This window comes from Pelodiscus sinensis, chromosome 5, assembly GCF_052426305.1.
Source record: "Pelodiscus sinensis isolate ZL-2025 chromosome 5, ASM5242630v1, whole genome shotgun sequence".
Classification (NCBI taxonomy): Eukaryota; Metazoa; Chordata; order Testudines; family Trionychidae; genus Pelodiscus; species Pelodiscus sinensis.
In genome coordinates this window covers 69,229,496-69,249,552 of record NC_143056.1, presented here as the reverse complement: position 1 = coordinate 69,249,552, position 20,057 = coordinate 69,229,496, and the positions used below count along the sequence as shown (strand labels likewise).

The 20,057-nt window shown below is 44.3% G+C and overlaps 1 protein-coding gene across 1 annotated transcript in view; it reads right to left on the bottom strand.

The window, feature by feature from the left end:
* COX16 (cytochrome c oxidase assembly factor COX16) overlaps positions 1-16,272 on the bottom strand; it is a 51,027-nt gene extending 34,755 nt beyond the window's left edge. The window contains exons 1-2 of the mRNA XM_006130310.5: positions 16,032-16,272; positions 4,792-4,869 (exon numbers count right to left, since the gene is read on the bottom strand). Coding sequence (XP_006130372.2) covers positions 4,792-4,869; positions 16,032-16,127 — 174 coding nt within the window. The 5' untranslated portion in view covers positions 16,128-16,272. The remainder of the gene's footprint in view (positions 1-4,791; positions 4,870-16,031) is intronic.
* Between the last annotated feature and the right edge of the window lie 3,785 nt (positions 16,273-20,057).

Here is a 20,057-nt window from a genome sequence, read left to right as displayed (position 1 = left end):
TGCAACCCCACCCAGTTTGGTATCATCTGCAAACATGGCCTCACCCAACTCAAAACCTGGAGGACAACGACTTTGCGGAAGAGTGATCCAGGGCTGGAAATGGAATTCAGTCTGTGTATTGAAGTTCTGTAACCAGTGTCTACCATCTATGGGGGTGAGACACCGATTGATTCAACTCATGCTTACTTTGTATAACTTAAACAAATGTGCAGTCTAAGCAACCAATCTGATCTCCATGCCTGCTATTTATAATAACTTTAAATCTACCTTTCTGTTGTTAATCAACGGATTTATTCTTTACCTAAAACAGTGCTTTGGTTGAAGTGACTGGAAAATTTCAGCTCAGTTTACAAAGGCTAGTTTGAGCCCATTCTGGAGTCTCACTGCTGATGGTTCATGAGTGGCTGGAAGATCATTCATGTAACACAGTTGGGTATGTCCCTGCCTGATGATGTCTCTAAGCACAGAGCCTATCAGAGGTTTGTGGCTGTTAAGGGGAGGGTAATTCACTAATTGTGTAGTCGCAGGTGCAGCAGGGATAAGTCACGGACCCAGCGCAAGCCAGGCTTCCTCAGTCCTGGCTTGCGCTGGGTCTAGCAACCCCTGTCCACAGGGGCTGCTTCCAGAGCATCCTCTGCCTACAATCAACCTGGGCAGCTGCAAACAAGGGCTGCTGTTGGAGTAGCCTGGTCTCGCCACAGGCAGAGGCTGCTTTGCGGCAGCCATCCCTATTTCCCCCCTCCTCCCCTCTGCAGAGGCACGGGGGGGGGGGGCGGGGGAGGAGAGGGGGGAGAGCCAGCACTGTGGAGATGGTGCTGGGGGGAACTGACTTTTTAAGACAGCTCCCCCCAGCACCAGCACCTACTTCCCTCCCCACTTGCTGCCTCTATATCAGAGGCAACAGGGAAGGAAGGGAAGCAAGCAATCGACTCAACTACTCACTTAAGTCCTTAGTGAAAGGCAGTGCAGGTTGGTGGGCTTGAGAGGCTCTGCAGTCCCACAGTCCAGATTGTACCCTGGAGACCTTGTCACAACCACATACTGGGGCATTTGATTCAGTAACAATTCAGGAAGCGAGAGCGCCTCTCAGTGAATCATCAATACCACTTGCTGCATTATTCAGCAAAAGGTTCTATATCTTAGTATTACTGAACATTTACTTCCCCCCCTCCCACCCTCCGTTAGGGGTTTTCAGGTACTTTACAGGAACGTTTTCTCCCCCTCCCCCCTCCTTCTCCTATTCTTTAGCACAAGCTTCAAATATGTGGGAGGAAGTGCCCTCTATCTCCCTCAGGGACCATAGAGCAACTCTCAACAGGCACGTTGTTGTTACCTACCAGCCCTGTGCTCTTGGGGAGCCAGGGAGTGACACTCATGGAAAACCATCCCACTCTCACAGGCCTCCGCTAGAATCAAAGACAAAGCAATGAAAAGGCTGGGGAAGACACACTTAAACTGCTTCAGACAAGGGTGATACAATTAAGGAAACACCCCAGCCTCATCTGCCTGGAAGCTAGAACAGAGAGTCATCTCCATTAGCATACAGAATGGAGACCAGCTCTTCCAAAGCAGGAACCGCACTGAACAATGGGATACCGAAAGCAGAGAAACACTGACTGATGGGAAATCTCTGCTCCAGATGCTAAAGAACCCAGGCCTGCTTACACCCAAATTAGTCATTATCAGACCAATTCTAGTAATGGATCCTATTGACATCCAAAATACTGAAAATGCCTAGTTGCATTGTGAGCTGTCCAAGGAACATCACCCATAACCAGATGTGATCAGTCTCCATTGTCTCGCCTCTGTTTACCCATAAACAAATTCAGTGTTTTCGTCAAACTATTGTCCTATCCCTATAAAAACTCCTACCCTTACCCAAGAAAAACTGTTCTGATACCTGGATTTAAACTGAATCAGTTCCATTGAGACTTCTTCATCTTCTGTCTGATCGTGCTGGGGGCTCTGCTCTGCTTGTCTCCTGCCCTCTGGACCCGCAGCTCCCATCACCATCTGGGAAACCTGATCAGTGCAAGCTCCACGGAATGGTGAGGTCTCTCTCTCTCTTCCTCCCCTCCCATATCTAAGCATAGCCTCCTGACTCTGCTCTATGTAAACTGTTATATGGTTAGCTAGCCCTAACATTTGTAATCAGGCTCAATTTAGATTTAATATTGTAACTGTTTTGTGTGTTTGGCTCCATATTAATACATAGCTTTCACTGTTAAGCTGGTTGCTTCTCTCTTTCTTTCGCTCACTCTTCCTCAAAGGTTGTTGGTTTGGCTTCCCCATTCGCTCTGCAACAACGCCTTGTACCCAAGCTAAAGATCCCTGTAGTGCCCCAAATCCTGTGGGGTTTGCTCATTGTGTGGTTTACCTGCGAATGATTGTGGTGTGAAAGTGGGGATAGGGAAGTGCTGAACCTGGGGGAATATGAGGATGGCAGCTTAAAGTGCTGTTTAATCCAGCCCACTGAGTCCAAAGGCTCATGAGGGTGAAATGTGGCATTTCTGTCAAACCCAGCCTGCTGAGTCCAGGGACATATGAGGGGTCAGCCTGTGAGCTGATTACCCAGTCTTCTCAGGCATGCTCTGTTAGTGGGTATGAGTGTCTGTGTGGGTTGCTAAGGTGGGAAGAACCCCATCCTGAGGAACCTAGTTCCTGTAGGAGAGCTCCAGTGGGAGGGGGAATTGTCAGCAGGGAGAATTCTCCACTGCTATTGTGGCTCACAAAAAAAGCACTAGGAAGGGGTCAGAGGTGCAAGCTCTGGGAGGGAAGCTGGGTACAGAAGGAAGTAGAGAAGAGGATGATGGCACAGGGAGGGGGCTCCAGGATGGAGAGTGTTGGGCTCAGGTGGAGGGTTGGGGTGCTAAGCAAGCGCAGACTTGTGGCTGTGAGGGTGCAGGAGTTTGGGCTGGGATGCATGAAGGGCTCAGGGCAGGGAGGTTGGGAGTACGATGGGCTCAGGACACAGATTTGCAGTGTGTGGGTGGTGCAGGAGTGTTGTGGCAGAAGACCGGAGATGTGGGGGTGCAGGAGTTTGGGGATGGGAGAGGCTCAGGACAGGGGGTTTCAGTGTATGATAGCCTCAGGTTTGGAGTCGGGGTGGGGGGGGGGGGGTTCAAGGATGTTATGATGCTGCAGCCAGATGGGGGCTTGGCCCCTATTGGGGGCTTGTTGGCCAGGCTTCATTTTTAAATAAAATATTATGTCAAACACAAAATGTTTCAGCGTTGTCTTTATTTACGAGAAGGGCAGGAACCTGTTTTGAGTTGGGGTCACTGACCCACAGAAAAGTCAGTCGGGGCCACACAAGTGAGATGCAAAATCCCCCAAGCCACACTAATGTGGCCTCAACTGTGCTGGTGGGGGCAGGATGCTGGTGGGTGCTGGGACAGGGTACTCATGGGAGGGTCTGACTAGGAGGAGGGGACAGAGACAGCTGGGGCCAGTACCTGGGGATCCTGGGTCTCAGGAAGCATGCTGGCTGCTCTACCCCTCCTCTCCCCCAGGCACCTGCTCTGCTCTAACCCAATCCCCCTCCCCTTCCCCAGAGCCAGGCGCACACACCCCAACCTAATCCCCCTCCCTTTCCCCAGAGCCAGGCACACACACCCCTAACCCAAACTCCCCCCCACCCCTCCCCGAGCCAGGCACCAGTCCCCGTCTATACCAATCCCCCTTCCCCTCCCCCGCTCTAACTTAATTCTCAGGTCCCGGAGGCGGAGCCGCCACTACAGCCACACGCATTTCCCTTCAAGCACTGGGGCACATACACTGAGCGGCTGACACGCTGTGTGCACCTCCCTCCCTCTCCCTCCTCCTCCCCAGAGCCAGACACTTCCCCTCCCCGCTCTACCCCAATTCCCTTCCCCACTAACCTTATGCCCAGGACCCAGAGCCGCCGCTGATGCCACCACCACACCCGGAGCTGCTGCCACTGCCTGCACTCAGCAGCCAGCTGCTAGCATGTGCAGGCTGGGACACTGTGTGCGACCCGGCCTGCATATACAGTATATGACATAGTGCGTTGGGGGCCGCGAGCGGGACGGCACGAGCCATGAGCACGCATGCGGCTCACAGCGGCTCAACCATCAGAGCGGGTGACCCAAGTGGTTCTGGGTTCCATCCCAGTTCCGTCAGGAGCTGCAATTGTTTTCTTGTGGCTCATGAGCCGCGGGTTGGCCACCCCTGAACTAACACATGTTGATTAGCACAATTGTAAACACCACTTATAAGACATATGGTTTAGTGCTTTTAAATAGTGTGTTAGTTTATCTTGGTCAATTGTAGGCTCCTGCCACTGCACCTCACTGGCATGTTGGGTTGACCAAGACCATTTAACACCATTTTTAAGGAGTTACACTGGTCTATCCTAGGCACTAAAACAGGTTATTTAAAAACATGATAGTTCAGACATATTACCTAGCAACATTTAAAACACAATCTATTTTTCTGGTTTAGACAGGGCCATTGTAACCACCATCTCTCTGGCAGGGTCATCTCCCTTCACTGTCAGTCTTTAAATCAGTCCAAGGGGCTTCTGCTAAGCCATATGAGTGCTGCTACATCTTGTCTTACTTTTCGTCTTCAACCAGCCACCCAGGAAAAGTTTTAATTATTATTAATTATTTATTAATTATTATTATTATTTGTTTTGTGGAATGTCAACCATGGATGAGGGTCACACTATGCTAACAACTCTGAAAATACCAAAGAATACTTTTTTCCAGTCTTCACAAGTTTTTTATGTTCTCTAGATGTGAAAAACCAACAAACCACTTAATTTACCTTGCTGCGGAGTTTTTGAGCATCATAACGAATTTGAGTGAATTCACGGAGACCAAAGGATCCACCAATAATCAGGAGCTGAAATATTAAAGAAAAAGAACTCACTAAAGAAACACAGCACAGTACAAAACACTCTGGCTAGTACAAGAAAACACTAAACCACTCCCATTAGAGGTGTCATGATGTCTCACATTCTTCCCAAGGCAGGGAAAGACTCAAGAGGGACATCACCTGATAAACAGAGGGTATCACAGCTTTCATCCAATATACCCTATTTATAGATCTCACAGAGTTTCTCATTTATGCAGAAAGGATTGTAAGGGTACCTAGATTTTCTAAATGCTTGTTCCTTCCCCAACTCCAGCCTGTACAATCTTCATATATAATTGTTTTCAAATGGTTCCTTGATTAATCATCAGCAGAGGACTCTGCTGTTGGATTTGTTCTCGCTGTTTTCACAACAACAGGGAAGAAACAATGCCCAGTTGGTTTATTTTCATGCCTAGGCATAAAAGGATTTAATTAAGTTTCCAGAACAAACAAGCAAGATTGGAATGGTCCAAGAGTCCTCTATTATGTAACTGAAGAAATCACAACCACTGCACCTGTATCTTCATTATTGTCTCATTTATTTTGTTGGAGCTCCCTCCACACCACTGAAGCTCATGAAAAAGAATAATAAAGGAATAAATAGGCGAGGCAGAATCGCATGTCAGCATGAAGCAAATAATAAAATTATTTGTTTTTATGACAGACCAAGAGTTGTTACAAAGTGTAAACATCTATTTTAACCTGAGCCCTGCCGTGCTCAGACAAACCTGAAGATGAAGTACAGCATTAAAGGCTGGCCAAATAATCCAGTTGCCACAAAAAAAGATAAGAGCTCTTGTGGCAACTGGATTACTTGCTCTGGCCTGACGTTCTTCTGCTGGCCTATGGCAAGGCCCATTGGCTGATATACAGAAGGGGAGGGCAACAGGCTTTAAAGAGAGGTATATCTGAGGAAGGCAATGGTCGGAAGGGGGATGTTCTGAACCCCCACAAGAAAAATTACCCAGTATTTTCTCTCTAACCGCTGATTAACTCTGCAGGCTGCTATGCAATTCACATGGTAGCAGTTCTTCACACAATGCTGGCTGTTCAAATGAAATATATCAGGCTCACAACACAGTACTGACAACATGCCGAGTTACATACTTGATAAGTCATGCTGCGTAGACATGGTTGAAATGTGACCATTATTGTTGAAATGTGAATATTAGAAATCTGGCCCAGTTTGATTCATAACTCCACCAATGAAAGAAGTGATGTTGTTACTGGATCAACAACAACAAAATCACAAAACAGAAGGGAAGGATTTATATGGGAAACAAGCTTCTGCTCACTAACAAATATTCTGATTATTTAGAAATAAGAAAAAAAATGCATGCCAGTTAAGGTTTGCCTGAATGTGGCATGAGCGATTAACAAGAAGAATTAATGTATCTGGCAACTAAACTTTGATTCCATGAAGCACTGAGCATCTCACAGGACCAGGTAATAACTTTAACCAAATGTGGTTTGAGTCACAGCATTTATTCTCATTAAAACAAGAATCTCTTTTTTTATTCACAGCTCATTCACAGCTAATGACCAGTGTGTTAATTAACAGCCCAGTGGTTTACCTCACATTCTTAAAGCTCTAATGAACAGACTGCAACATGGGTTTCAAGAAGCTTATTGCAATCACACACAGTAGTTTACCAGCTGGAACCACATTAACATAGAGTATGAAGAATGGCTATGGCAGGGCTGAAGCAGCTGCACTAGAAAAGTATGTGGTACCCAGTTTTCAAACCAGCAAATAGTCTTATTAAATCCATTACACATTAGCTTGCCCAGCAATGAATAGTCATAAAATTACACTACAGAGTTTGTTCACTTTAGGTCTTATTCGCATTAACAAAAGCTTACAGCTAGCCTGTCTTCATAACTCAAGTCCTATTACTGTAAATTGAAAAGGGTCAATACACTATGGTCTGTAAAGCTACTCTCTAACCAAAAGGAAATGGCAACACACTTAATTTGCTGAATGTAAAACACTGTATATAATAGGGATTTAATAATGCCCCTTTTGACTATGCCATACCCATGGAAAAATATTCAGAAGATTAAATGGAACAACAGTTTATTCTCTGTGTATGTTCTGTCTTGATTGTTACTTTGTTTGGCAGAGACTATATACTACCCAGCACATTTTCAGCTACATATAGCACATCTCTATATATATTTTAGAGTGTTTGTCTGCAAGTCATTTGTTCAAGAACTACTCCTAAACAGTAAGAGCTAGAGCCATCAAATTTGATATGCAACTTCCTCTTCTCCTAATTTAAAGTAAGGTCAGGGTTTATGCTAGGACAACTGGAAGAACTGTTGTCCATAACATTCAAAGGGAGAGGCTGCTGTTCAGAGGGATGTGATATGAGAGTGGCCACTGAGGGCAGTGACCTCGCAGGGGACCGCTAACCTGCACAGTGTTCAGCAGGTTATGGGGGGCAGCCATACCATCAAGGGAGTGGGGCTCTGCCATCTTGCCTGCCAGCACACCGAGTAAGCAGCCCCTCTGCCCCAAATCCTTTCCCCCACTGCTAGTCCTTGGCCACAGTACCCAGTGGAGAGGGGATGAAAGGCCCTTGGCAGCTGGAGGCAGTCTGGCGGGGACTAGCAGGGGTGAGAACAGGCCACTCTGGGGAACCTAGGGAGGGAAAACATGGCCCTTGCAGATAGGGAGCCCCCACCCAGCCCTGGCCCCAACCCTCATTCTCACACACTCCCCAACCCCAAGATCCTGTCCTGAAGGACCTAGGCAACTCCAGGTAGTTGTGCTAGTGATAAATAAAACACACACACAAAGGAGGCTGGTGATTAGATTTGTATCTATTTTTCTTGAAACTGAATATTTGAACTGTATTACCTAATTTAGATATAGCACCAAGATCCTATCTTCTCCCATATATTGTAAATCACTGAGCATTATAGTATTAAATAAATTAAATAATAACAATGCTCAATGGCCTAACAAGATTCTTAGTAAAATTAGATTAGTAGTTTCAGACTTATACCCATTACTTGTTTGCTTAGAGATCACAAAACCACCACTAGCCCGTAGTCTCTGCAGCAGAGAGAAAGGCCACACCTTAGCTGGTGCAACTGAATTACTCTGTTCTTTAAAGTACAGTTCCAAACCTTTAACTGCCCTAATTTTACTGACACCACCGTTATACTATGAAATGTTTTGTAAAGGTTTAAATTCTTTTACTTTTTGCCATTGCACAGTTTGGGTAGCGAAACCAGGCTCAGTGGTTCCAATTTCTGATTTCTAGCCATCACCACAGAGTCACATTTGAGTTCCCGTTACTAGAAGGGATGATGATATCATGGAGCACCTTTGCCATTTCATAATTAGGATGTGGCAAGAATTGCACTTAAGGCTCATCATGGTTGTAACAAAGATAGAAAATGTCAGTGGAATATTAACTCATGAAATGTTGGATGATCAGAAGCAAGACTGTCGACTGCAGTAGGGCTTTCAAAAGAATAATAGTATTGTTCAATTGAAAGTGAGTATTTTACGGTTTTCCATGTCTGAATACAGTTGTGAGAGGCTGTTAGTGGACACACTGCTGACCAGGGCTTTGCAGTCAGCACAGACCAGGTCAAATGACATTCAGCATTGCGTTAGCGGTCTTAGCTGACATGATACTAAATGTGATTTGCCCTGGCCTTCACTCCCAGCTTCACTCCCCCAACTCCCCACGCTGCTGCCTCGGAGGGAGTTGGGGGGTGAAAGCAAGCAGGTTACTCAGTCTCCCACCCACCATGTGGATGCACGTTTACCAAAATAAACTAATTTGAACATCCCCAGTAAGCATGTGCTTAAATCTTTGCAGGGTCTGGGCCTATCTTTGTACAGTGCCCAGCATATGGGATCCCAATCTTAAGAGGGACATTAGGTGTGCCATAATAAAAATATTTCCTACTAACACTAATAATAATAGATAATTCTTACCAATGTAACAGTTATGTGTATAATGTCAGACAACTGAAGGAGCAGTAATTAAGTGCATACTGAAAATTAAAACAAACATTTACTCACGCCAATTCTGTTAACTTGCAAATTGCTGCCTCACATTTGACCAGATGACCCAGTATAATCTATGATGTGGACAACCCAACTAGAGAATAGAATCAATTTGAGAAGCTCAGATAAACTATTATTTTTAATGTGAGAAAGCTGTTAATATTTTACTCTTTACAGTATGTGCAGGAGAAAAATAAAAAAAGATTCTGAATTCATTACATGCTGAAATGCATCTCTGACTAGTTGAAGCATTCAGCATATGAATCTACTGGTTGCATTTCTTTTTGACATGTAAAAATCATCTCTAAAAATAAAAAATAATAATACTTAATATTTACAGTACTTTGCATACTATAATGGAAATAGTCCAGTAAGCACTGCTACCACAAATACCCTCTTAAATGTTACAAATTGAATAATTCCTGCATGTGTCTATGAATACACATAAAACAATCCAACATTTTAATTAATCGTGCATGCACAGAAGACTAATATGTTGCAAAGTAGAATAAAGGATAGAATGTGACATAAGCACCATCTGTCACAAATTCAGCAATCCCAATAAGGATTTTATGAAAAAAAAATTAAATTCTCCTTAACTTTCTTTTTTTTTTTAAATCTACCCATTCTCCTTTCCATTGAGAAGTGTGTTATGCTAACAATTATGGATGGCATCAGGCTGATTATTAAAGCTGAATTTCAGAGAGAGACAAGCACTGGCATCCTAATATTGGGCTGCTGTGGTGGCAGGAGAACTCCCTGACATACTGCACTTTCCTGAGTTACCCTGAACAATCTAAAGCAGACACCCTTAGTCTCTCAGGTTAGAGAAATAACAAGAGGCAATTTCTTTGGCAAGCCTAGCAATTTGCTGTATTATAGAATTCCTGTTGCCAGAGAAACTCATCCTGCTGCAGTACTGATTGTGAAAGCCAGCTTACAAAATTACATTCCCTTTGTCATAAATCCCTAAATTAATCACGTCACAATATTCAATGCTGGCAACTCAGATCATGCACTGGTGAAAAGAAAGCAGCAAAATGTTATGAAATATATTACTGGAGCGGTAATATGATAATTTTCAAGCCTCTTCTCCAAGTCAGCTGCTGCCAAAGCCTCCAGCTATGCATTGTGCAATTGCAAAACTGGAACAGTCACATGAAATATTTTCTTTGGCAGAGATCAGAGTTAAAAGGTTTTGGGGGGTTTCCTTTTTTAAAAACTGTTGCGTGTGCAGTTCAGTGCTGGTGAGAGGTGCCCACTGGACAGCCCTAGAGAATGAAGTCCTTTATTTATCCACTAAATAGGGGCAGCAACAAGCAAGCTTCAATCCCACCAACACAACTATGTGGTTCCACTCTGAGCTGGAGGATCACCCCTCTATGGCAAGGTAATAGTTTAGTCTCCACATAGCCCCTTCAATCATTGGCTCCTATGTTGAGACTGCTAATAAGGGAGACAATTAGTGCCAGCTATAGTGGTAGTTTTGTACTATGAACATTTGTCTAATGGGAAATTTACTGAGACTCCCAATTCATTTCATATTATGCATCTCCAGATGGTAACATTTAGTCACTATAGATTAAAATACGTCACACCACTAATGTGGCAAGCAGCAGTGGTAAAGGAAATTCAAGGTATAATCTGACAAGAGGTATATGAGGCGACCTGCTTAATCTTTGTGTGCTAAACCCAAGTGTGAAGAGAAAGGAGGCAAAAAAGTGGGTTGGAATGAAAATCTCCTGACAACCCTAGTTTTCACTTTCCACTTCCTTCACATTTGAGCGGAAATCAAAATGGGATCACAAAAAAAGGAGAGACTTTTACTCAGGACTCTTGTGTCTTCTCTTTGTGGCCTGTAATGTAAGACAGGTTCATCTCGTCTCTCAGAGCCTTCTTTCAAAAGGTGCTCTTGTGCCTTAAAAATAAATTTGTCCTTTACATAAAAAATGTAAGTAAAAATGTTAAAGCATTTTGTGTTAGCACATGACCACCAGTAGCAAAAGGGGTAAACAGAAGTATTTATGCACTGCAATTCTATCTTAGAGATCAACAATAACCTCTCTTCTGTTGTCATCCACCCGAGCTGAAAACAAGAGCTACTATGTTAGGAAATCTATTCCTTAGCAAACATTGCAACATACTATTCTCTGACCATTCTGCCTCCTCTGGCCACTGCCTGCAGAATTTTTCTGCATTAATACACAACTAGAGAAACACAAGAGGGCATATACCAAGGGTCACACTGAAAATATGGTCACAATTGTAGGTCAGCAATTTGGATTACAAAAAAAATGGAGCAAATTGCCATTGCTTCCAGTCTTGAACATTCAGGTCTCGGAGACTGCTGGTCTCACCACGTAGTATTCCATCTTGATCCAAAAAAATCAGATCTCCTGGACCAATATGGAGTGCTGCATATTGGGACCTGAGACCTCAGCTAGATGTTCCACCATAGTCAAGATGCAATTGGCTGGAGCCACATTATAAAGCTTGGTTTTGTCACACACTTTAAATACCCTGGTTTATTTTTGGCATAAATCCTTGTTTGTTAATATGTCCATTTCATAATGCCTGGGAGAGTGCAGAAAAGACATTTAATAGAAGCTATAATCTAAGAACAAGGAGTAAATGGCAACTCATATGTTTCTTTGTTTGAGCATTAGCAAAAATAGGCTTTTTCATCCAGACTGTTGTCATTTTGCATTATACACCGTGCTTGGACTGGTCAGGTGACAAGAGAATTTCACTCAGCAGCTGCAGCTGTTTGGAGAATATGCTGTGGTGGTCAAGCATAGCTTAACTGTTAAAAACAACACTGCCTCTTTATTTAAAAAGTATTCCTGGTACTATTTTAAGAATAAAGGTTACTGCCATCCACAGATCAAATAAATCCAGCTAAGATTTGTTGTGACCAAAGCTCTTTCCATGTGATAGCTCTTTGGTGCTGATGGTGTGGAGTATAAGTTTGATTACCATTAGAGTAATGACTACATAAAAAACATGAAAAGAAACCACCACCAATCTTGTCATTAACTGTCCCCTTAGCAGTCAGTATTAAGACAGGATTAAAAACTGAATGAGCATGGGAACAGAACTAATCTCCTGCCCTTCCCAGTTCTTCTACCTGAGGAGGACTGACACACATTGTAGGGCTGTACAGAGGGAGGGGGAAGGAGAAGAACACTGCTCCTGTTGTGTATTTCCTGAGGCTAACCAGAGGAAATCAGTCTACATGACAGTCGGGCTGGCTAGAACTAAATTTACACATACACAATCTATTCAAAATGAAGTTGGGGTCTAAGTCACAAAATTGAAGAACATTGCTTTGCTTTGGGAAGACATTAATTCAGAACCATACACATGGCCTAGACTACACGTTAGGAAGCGAGTAATTAGCTAATCGTGTAGTTGATAGCAATTCTATGAATTACACAATTAGTAGATAAGAAAGGAAGCCTCAGTCCCAGCTCACGTTGGGTCCAGGAGCTATCCCCTGCTACAGCTCTGCAGTTTAAATGTAGTAAGAGCAGGGTGAGCAGACAGCCCGGCTCCTACCACATTTAAACTGCAGAGTCACTTCAGGGGTAGCTCTCGCACCCAGCATGAGCTGGGACTGAGCTGGGATTATTCAGTCCCAACTCATGCCAAGTCCAGTACCCCCTGTCTGCAGGGGGTTCCCCGCCCCAGGCAGAAGCTGCTTCGTGGCAGCCTCCCCTGCCCCTCCCTCCCCACGCCACTGCCTCTGACAGAGGCAGCAGCATGGGGAGGGGGACAGGCAGCACTATGGAGACAGTGCCAGGGGAACCAGCTCTTAAGCTGGCTCCCCCCCAACGCCGACTCCTGCTTCCCACCCCCTTGCTTCCTCTGATACAGGATGGGGGGAATGCAACTAGTTGAGTACTCAACTTGACTAAGCAATAACTTTAGGCTTATCGGTTAGTTGACTACTTGCTTATATCCTTAGCCTAGATCTAAATTAACCCACTAAAGGACTCAGGAAAACCAGGCAGCTGTACCAGCCATAGCAGACCATTCAGCTGTGCACAACTGAGGTTCTCTTCTAAGAGGTTAGAAGTAGTGGTACAGCAGGGAGCCAGCACACACACTCCTTGTAAGATTGGAGAAGCAATTCTTGGAGTAATAGTCACAGACACATAACAATGATGATGTATGAATCAGTGGACGTGCGAAATTGTTTTAAAGTCTAAAATAGAATTAACAAAAAAGATTTGTATCCTCTATGTGCAGCACTAGTAAGTGTTTACATATACATGAGTTTACCTACAAGACACAGAATCCAATTTGGTTCTCAGGAGTAAATATTAAGACTTATTTGCACCTCAAAATCATATGAAGGTTTAAATTCAGTATGTTTCATATGGTAAATTGTATTGCGAACAGCCAAGTCATATGAGGCAATAAATATAAATTCACTGAAGAATTTGAAATTCATATATTATAAATTGATAGTGGAATGCTGTAGGTGAGCTTATGGGTGACATAACGCTGACAGAAAATCAAGAAGCACAGAAAATGCTCCTTGTCTGTTTGCAGTGGGAGTTTTGGCACTTGAAGCAATAATAGACACTGTAGTAATGATCTGTATGCAAAGAAGTCAATAGCAAAAATGTCTTTTTTAAATTAATTTTTATTTAATCTTTATTCACAGCAATAATCTTCCTCAGTTCTAGGATGTGCCATCTTCATTTACATCTTACAAGTTCAATGGAAGCCGAGTGAACTGATCCATCCCACTAAAGGATCAGGCATTCAGAAATTCACTACTTTTTGGAATGTGAACCCATTTCATTAACTTCAGGGGGTAGCCAAGTTAGTCTGTACAAGTAAACTGAAAAAACAACAAATAGACTGATAGCTCTTTATAGACGAACAAAACATATAGATAGTATCATGAGCTTTCGTGGGCACAGCCCACTTCTTCAGAGATCCTCAGACAACCATTTATTTAAATGGCTATTTATAAAAATAGGGTGGTTTCATCAGTCGGTTAGGCTTGCAAGAGACTGCTTACCCCAAAGAAAACACTGCATGTTAAAAATACAGGCTTCAAAATGTAAATAAAACCTTTCTGAACATTAGAGCTCCCAGGTGGCCCGCACATCAAGCAAAGATAAAAATAACCCCAAAACATATACATTCAAACAGTCCTGCCAAATAAGACAAATAAGTAGTTAGTTGGAGCTTTGGATACCACTGTCATTCCTTTGATGGTACCTGGAAACTACTAACCACCTAGTCCAATGCTGATGGTGTGTTCCTTCCTAGCTGAACTCTGTTCCCTGCTCTGTATGGGGCATAGACAAACAGAGAGCTTATGACCAATGCCAGGTGCCCCAGCAGGAATGAACAGAACAGGTTACCATCAAATGATCCCTCCCCTTTCGCCCAAAGGCTAGGGACACCATTCCTGCCCATTCTAGCTAATAGCTGTTGATGGACCTATCCTCCAGTTTATCCAGTTCTTTTTTGAACTCTGTTCACAACAATATACCTGTTCTTACAATAGCTGAAGGCAGAACAAAAACCATAAGCAGTGCCACCGCTATATTCCTTACACAGCTTTAGCTGCTTAAAGAGTAATTGGCTGTTGCAGACAAATGAAGAAACATGAACTGGAATCTAGGCACCTACTGTGAGCCCAGGCAGTGGTCAATAGCAATATTCATTTTAAAACAAATTATTTTTCATTTTTAAGTCTGAATACCTATATCTTAATTATTGTATAACAATCTGTATTTGTCCAAAGGAAAGCCATTCCTGTCACCTTTAAATGAGTTAATTGCACCAGAGATGTAATCTTACATGCTTTGCATCTCAGAAGAGCATATGGGGCCAGCTCTATTGGCAGTGGTGCCAAAGAGTCTTGCTGTCTCAAAATCATTTAAAGTGTCACTAGGGGAATGGGACACTGACATGCAAATCCCTATTTGGGCAGACAGAGTTGACTGTGGAACAGGAAACAACACTGACTGAAAACTAGAACCCTTCTTCTGTGATGAAGAACCAAGTGTCATACAGGCCTGGATGATAACCTGCAGATGGGAATGAAAGAGTTGCCCCTGTGCCTTCCTGCAACAGGAAAGGAAAGAGGTGGATACAGCTTCTGTCCATGGAGACCTGGGACCCCCTGCAGACAGGGGCTGCTACTGGATCAGCCTCTGTCCCTGGCAGTGCTCCATGGGAGAAGACAGCTGGTCTGTGTGGAGAACTGGTTTTTAAATTGACTCCCCATGCACAGGGCTCAACAAACCGCGGCGAGATCTGCTCGCCAACTCCGCCCTGCGCATGCGCCAGACCGGCACTGCACATGCACGCATCGCTGGTGAACAGGGCAAACAGCTGCAATCTACTCGCCACCGGCAAGTAGATATAGCGATTTGTCGAGCCCTGCCCATGCAGACCAGCTCCTGCTGGGCACTGTGAGGCAGCAGTGCAGGGTGGCTGCCCAAGAGTGGGACTTGATTGCACTGGTTGCCAACCCTGCCCTGGGAACAATAAAATAGTCAAGTAACCCATAAAAATCCATGCGGGTAATCGACTATTCAGTTACCTGATAGCTAACATCCCTACTTTACACCAGTGGTTCTGGGCTAGGGATGTTATTGAATAATCCTGTAACCCCATCATAAACTTTGCCCTTGCACCATTATTGGACGGTCCCCAGGGGTTGGGCCAGTAGCAGAGTTTGCTCCCGGCCTCACTCCCGGGGAGCCCCCTGCTACTCTGCGCCGCAGCCTGTGTGGGGCGGCAGGGGCTGTCCGTGGGGGAGGGGGAGGCAGCTCCCCGCGGACAGAGGCCGCTCCATGGGATGCATGGGGGGGGGGCGGGGCTTTGGGGCGAAGCGACCTCGGTGGAAGCGAGGCGCGAGCCGGGCCCGGGCCAGTTTCTGAGCCCCCGAGCGCAGCAGCATCCCCCGCAGCGGGGGCTCGATCGGGCTCGCGCACAGCCCCTCCCCACCGCGCCTGCGTCACACAGAGGCAGCACCGAGCCGCGGAGAGCGCCGCAGGCCCCGCCCCCTGCATCAGGCCCCACCCCCTCCACTGAGTCCTGCCGCCGAGAGCGCCGCGGGCTCCGCCCCCTGCCTGCCGCTACTCACCATCATAGGGACCCCGTATCGCAGCGTCTTATTCTTCGCAAGGGGTCGCAGCCGCTCCAGGCCCCGCCGCAGGCTTTCCGCCGCCGTCTCCCGCATCAAGCCCCACTCTCACCAACGCTTCCGGGAGGCGTGGTCCCTCCAAAACCAGACCCCCAGCACCGCGCCCTCAGCACCTTGGTTCCGCCCCGCCTGCCGGGACTAGAGGCCGGGCTCCGCGCAGGCGCAGCCATACCAGGCATGGAATGATCTGCAAGAACGCGGCTCGAGAGACCGGCAAGCCCCGAGACTGCGGTGTAACATTAAACTGCTTCCGGCGTAATTTGCTGCAGCTACCGGCCCTGCAGGGAGGTTCCCTGTCGCAAAAAGCAACCTGCACTCGCTCCAGGAGTGACACGGGGCGGGGGGCCAAGCACGAACTTCACAGCTATAGCGTGTCCGTGTAGACGAGCCCTCCTTGAGCCAGGGGAATAAAGACTCTTAAGTCGCTGGTTCGTTCCCCCATGTTCTTCCCCCCCCCCCCAGCCTCAGACACTGAGATGCTCATACCTCTGATGGCAAAGGAGCCGGGTTACCCAGGGTGCCAGGGTAGACACAAGTAACAGTGCACTCAACATCTGTGTCAGCTTTATAATCTGGGGCCTCACTGCTAGCCCTGCAGTTAAAACACTCTCGGCTATGTCTACACTCGTGGCTTCTTGTGCAAGAAATATGCAAAGGAGGCTAATCATGGAATACCGCTGAGCCTCATTTTCATACCTAATAAGCCACTATTTTTGCAGAAGGAGCAAAAATAGTGGCCAGAAGAAGCTGTCTACACTGTCTCTTCTTGTGCAACAAAAACCCTCTTGCGCAATGCCGCTATGCTGATTATTTTCAGGAATAACAGCACTGCGCAAGAGGGTTTTTGTTGTACTAGAAGGGGCAGTGTAGATAGTTCCTTCTGACCTAAGAGCCTCTTCTTCAAAAATGATGGCTCCATAGGTATACAAATGAGGCTCGGCAATATTCTACGCATAGCCTCATTTGCATATTTCTTGCGTAAGAAGCCACGAATGTAGACATAGCTCCCGTGATTCTATCATGCATTATCTAGCCCAGTGTTTCTCAACCAGTGGTACCAGTACCATTTTGAGAAAACTCAATTTTTGTTTTAAGTTTACAGCGTTTTATTATTTTTGTACATTTTACACCCAAAAATGTAATCCTCCCCAACTATGATTAAATTGTTTAAACAAATGTGTTGCAATGGTAGAAAAAAATTGTGTGTCTGAAAACTGTAGGTACTTGGGGTACTTAAATTTTTTTTAAAAGAGTACTTTATTAAAAAAAAAAAAAAGGTTGAGAAACACTGATCTAGCCCACTGTAAGTGGCACTTTTGCCAAAAGGCAAGCTAGGTGAGGCCAGCATTATGCTGCTTCCCAGCCAATGCAAAGGAGTAACAGATCAATTAATTAATTTTAAAATATCTTTTATTTTAGCTGCACAAAAATTAAACTTGTCAGAAAGGAGAACATTACTGAAATGGATCAGAACAAAACACATTGGAAATCTAAAATGGTACTGAATGATAAAATGTACAACTGTTGTATGGATTATTTGGGAAAGGTAATAGCAAAAGCATGAAACTAGTGCACTCTAAAGGCTTAGAAACAAAAGCACAAATAAACTCAAAATTTTGTTTGTTTTTTTAACTTCATGATTTTAGGATGCATAAACTCATTTTTTAATTTGTTGGGAATAATTCTTGGATACACTGGTGCAGGTGAAAACAAGCAGAGGATTTATTGAACACACAGCACTGGTGGAGTGTTAGCCCGGAGAGCACTAACTTAACCAAAACATACATTAGATTATATAGGTAGCAGATGGACAGACGAGAAGTGATCTGATAGGTCTAGCAGCGGAAGTGAAATATACATAAGCCAATGGTCTATGACAGTTACACAGAATCTCTGCCCATTGCCAATTAAACATGTTATCACTAATACAGGTAGTTATTCCTAACAAGCTAAATAAGCCAACATAAACAAAGACATGTTGATGGTCATTTTGTCGGCCAGAAATATAATGCGTTTCCTGCGGGGGTGGTATTGCCTTAGCGCGATCTTTGGGATCCAAGCTTATTTTCTAGGAACAAAGCAGACAATGAAAAACAATCCCACACGGTTGTTTGGTACTGGCCTTATCAAAGTGAGGTCCTTTGGAATGTAGTTGCCAGGGGAACCAGGGTCACAGTAACTGTTGAACTGTATGCTTCCCAGGCTTGGCCTGATACTTCCAGATTTGAGTTTATGAGTTCTCAGCAAGATACCATGGACTGCCTCAATTTACCCTACACATTTTTGGGGGTTGTCAAAAAGGAAAATCACAGTACAAATTTGTCTTTGAAAAGAATTTCATACAAGATAATATAATGCAGTGTTTCTTAAACAGTATTCCGTGGCACACCAGTGTGCAGTGGAGGACAACAGAGTTCAAAATGGTCGCTCTAAAGAGGGGGCAGGCAATCTTTTTTTTTTTTTTTTTCTTCTCAACAAACAGTCCTTGGTGTTCCTCAAAAAAAAAAAAATATTGTGTGGTGTTCCTCAGTCTTAAAAAGTTTAAGAAACTTTAGGGGCAGATTCTTAAAAATATTTAGATGACTCATGGGATTCTCAAAAACATCTCGGTGGTTATGGCCTTTAAAATTCTGTCCCTCTAAGACTATTTGGGAACCAAGTTCTATACAGAAACAGTGACACAAAAAAGCACTAGGGTATTTAGAAAAGCAAAATAAAAGTGACAAAGCCTATCCCTGCTGGCAGATCAAAAGAAACTGAAGAAGTTTTGATATCAACTCAGGAAATCAGTCAGCCTTGATATGTGCGTGTGCCCGAAGAACAAACTTGTCATTAAAAAAAAGAAAAACTAGAATTAAAAATGTAAATTACAGAAGTGCATGAAGTGTGATTGCTGAAGCTACTGATATCTATTTAAATATGAATTATTGGTATTTAAAATATAAGTAACACCATGCCTTATCTGCAAAATGATAATGATGGAATGTGATGACATTCTAAGAGTAATAAAAATAGCATTTTAAATAGTAAATAAATGTAAAGAAAAGAAGCTACATTTACAATGCATAAGAAAAAGACTGTTCAATTTAGGCCATCAGAACAGCAGCTAAGACACATTTGTGAACTGCCAGGAGGCTTTATGCAAACATATAAACTGATCGGGGCAGGAGTGCTGAAATCTCCCTAGAAGTTTGAAGGGCACCAGTGCACGAACCATGGCCATGCCCCCCCTCCTTCTCCTCATAAGACCATGCTTTTGCAACATCTCTTCCTTGAGGCCCTACCCTGGCTCCACTTCTTTTCCTGAGGTTCTGTCCTTCACTAGCTCCTCTCCATCCCCTCCCATCGTTGCTCACCCTTAAGGCAGGTAAAAAGTGATATGGTCATGGACCCTTACCCCCATTCTGTTGCAGCAGCCCTGGATTAGGGTTCTTTTAAATACTAACACTATGTATGGTAGCTATAATTTGGGGTGCTTGTGTGTTCTTGTAAAATATTCCACCAAGTCCAGTCTCTTTTAGCAGCTCAAAACATCATTTCAGATAAAGAAACATAGCCTTATCTAGACACTGGTATGCACTGTGCCTTTGAGAACACAGACCTGGGAAGCAGGTGATGAGATTTATCTTCCTACCAGGGGGAAAGCTCCTCTGCCCCTCATATCCTAATTTTGTGTCCACTGCACAAGGATCACTCAATTTGAGGTAACTGTTATGCCATCTACCCGTCTCTATCCTTGGGGCTTTCCTTTCTGCTGCTGTTTGGCAATGCCGCTTCCTCTTTTTTAACCCAGACTCCTGTCCTGTCCAAAAGCATCTCTATGAATGAAAGATAATTCCTAGGAGATAAGATGATAAGTAACTGTCTGAATGGATTTGTCAGGAACAAATTGTGTCAACCAACTGAATAGTTCTTTGACAGGATAACAAACTTTGTGGATGGACAAGAAGTGATAGATGTGGTATA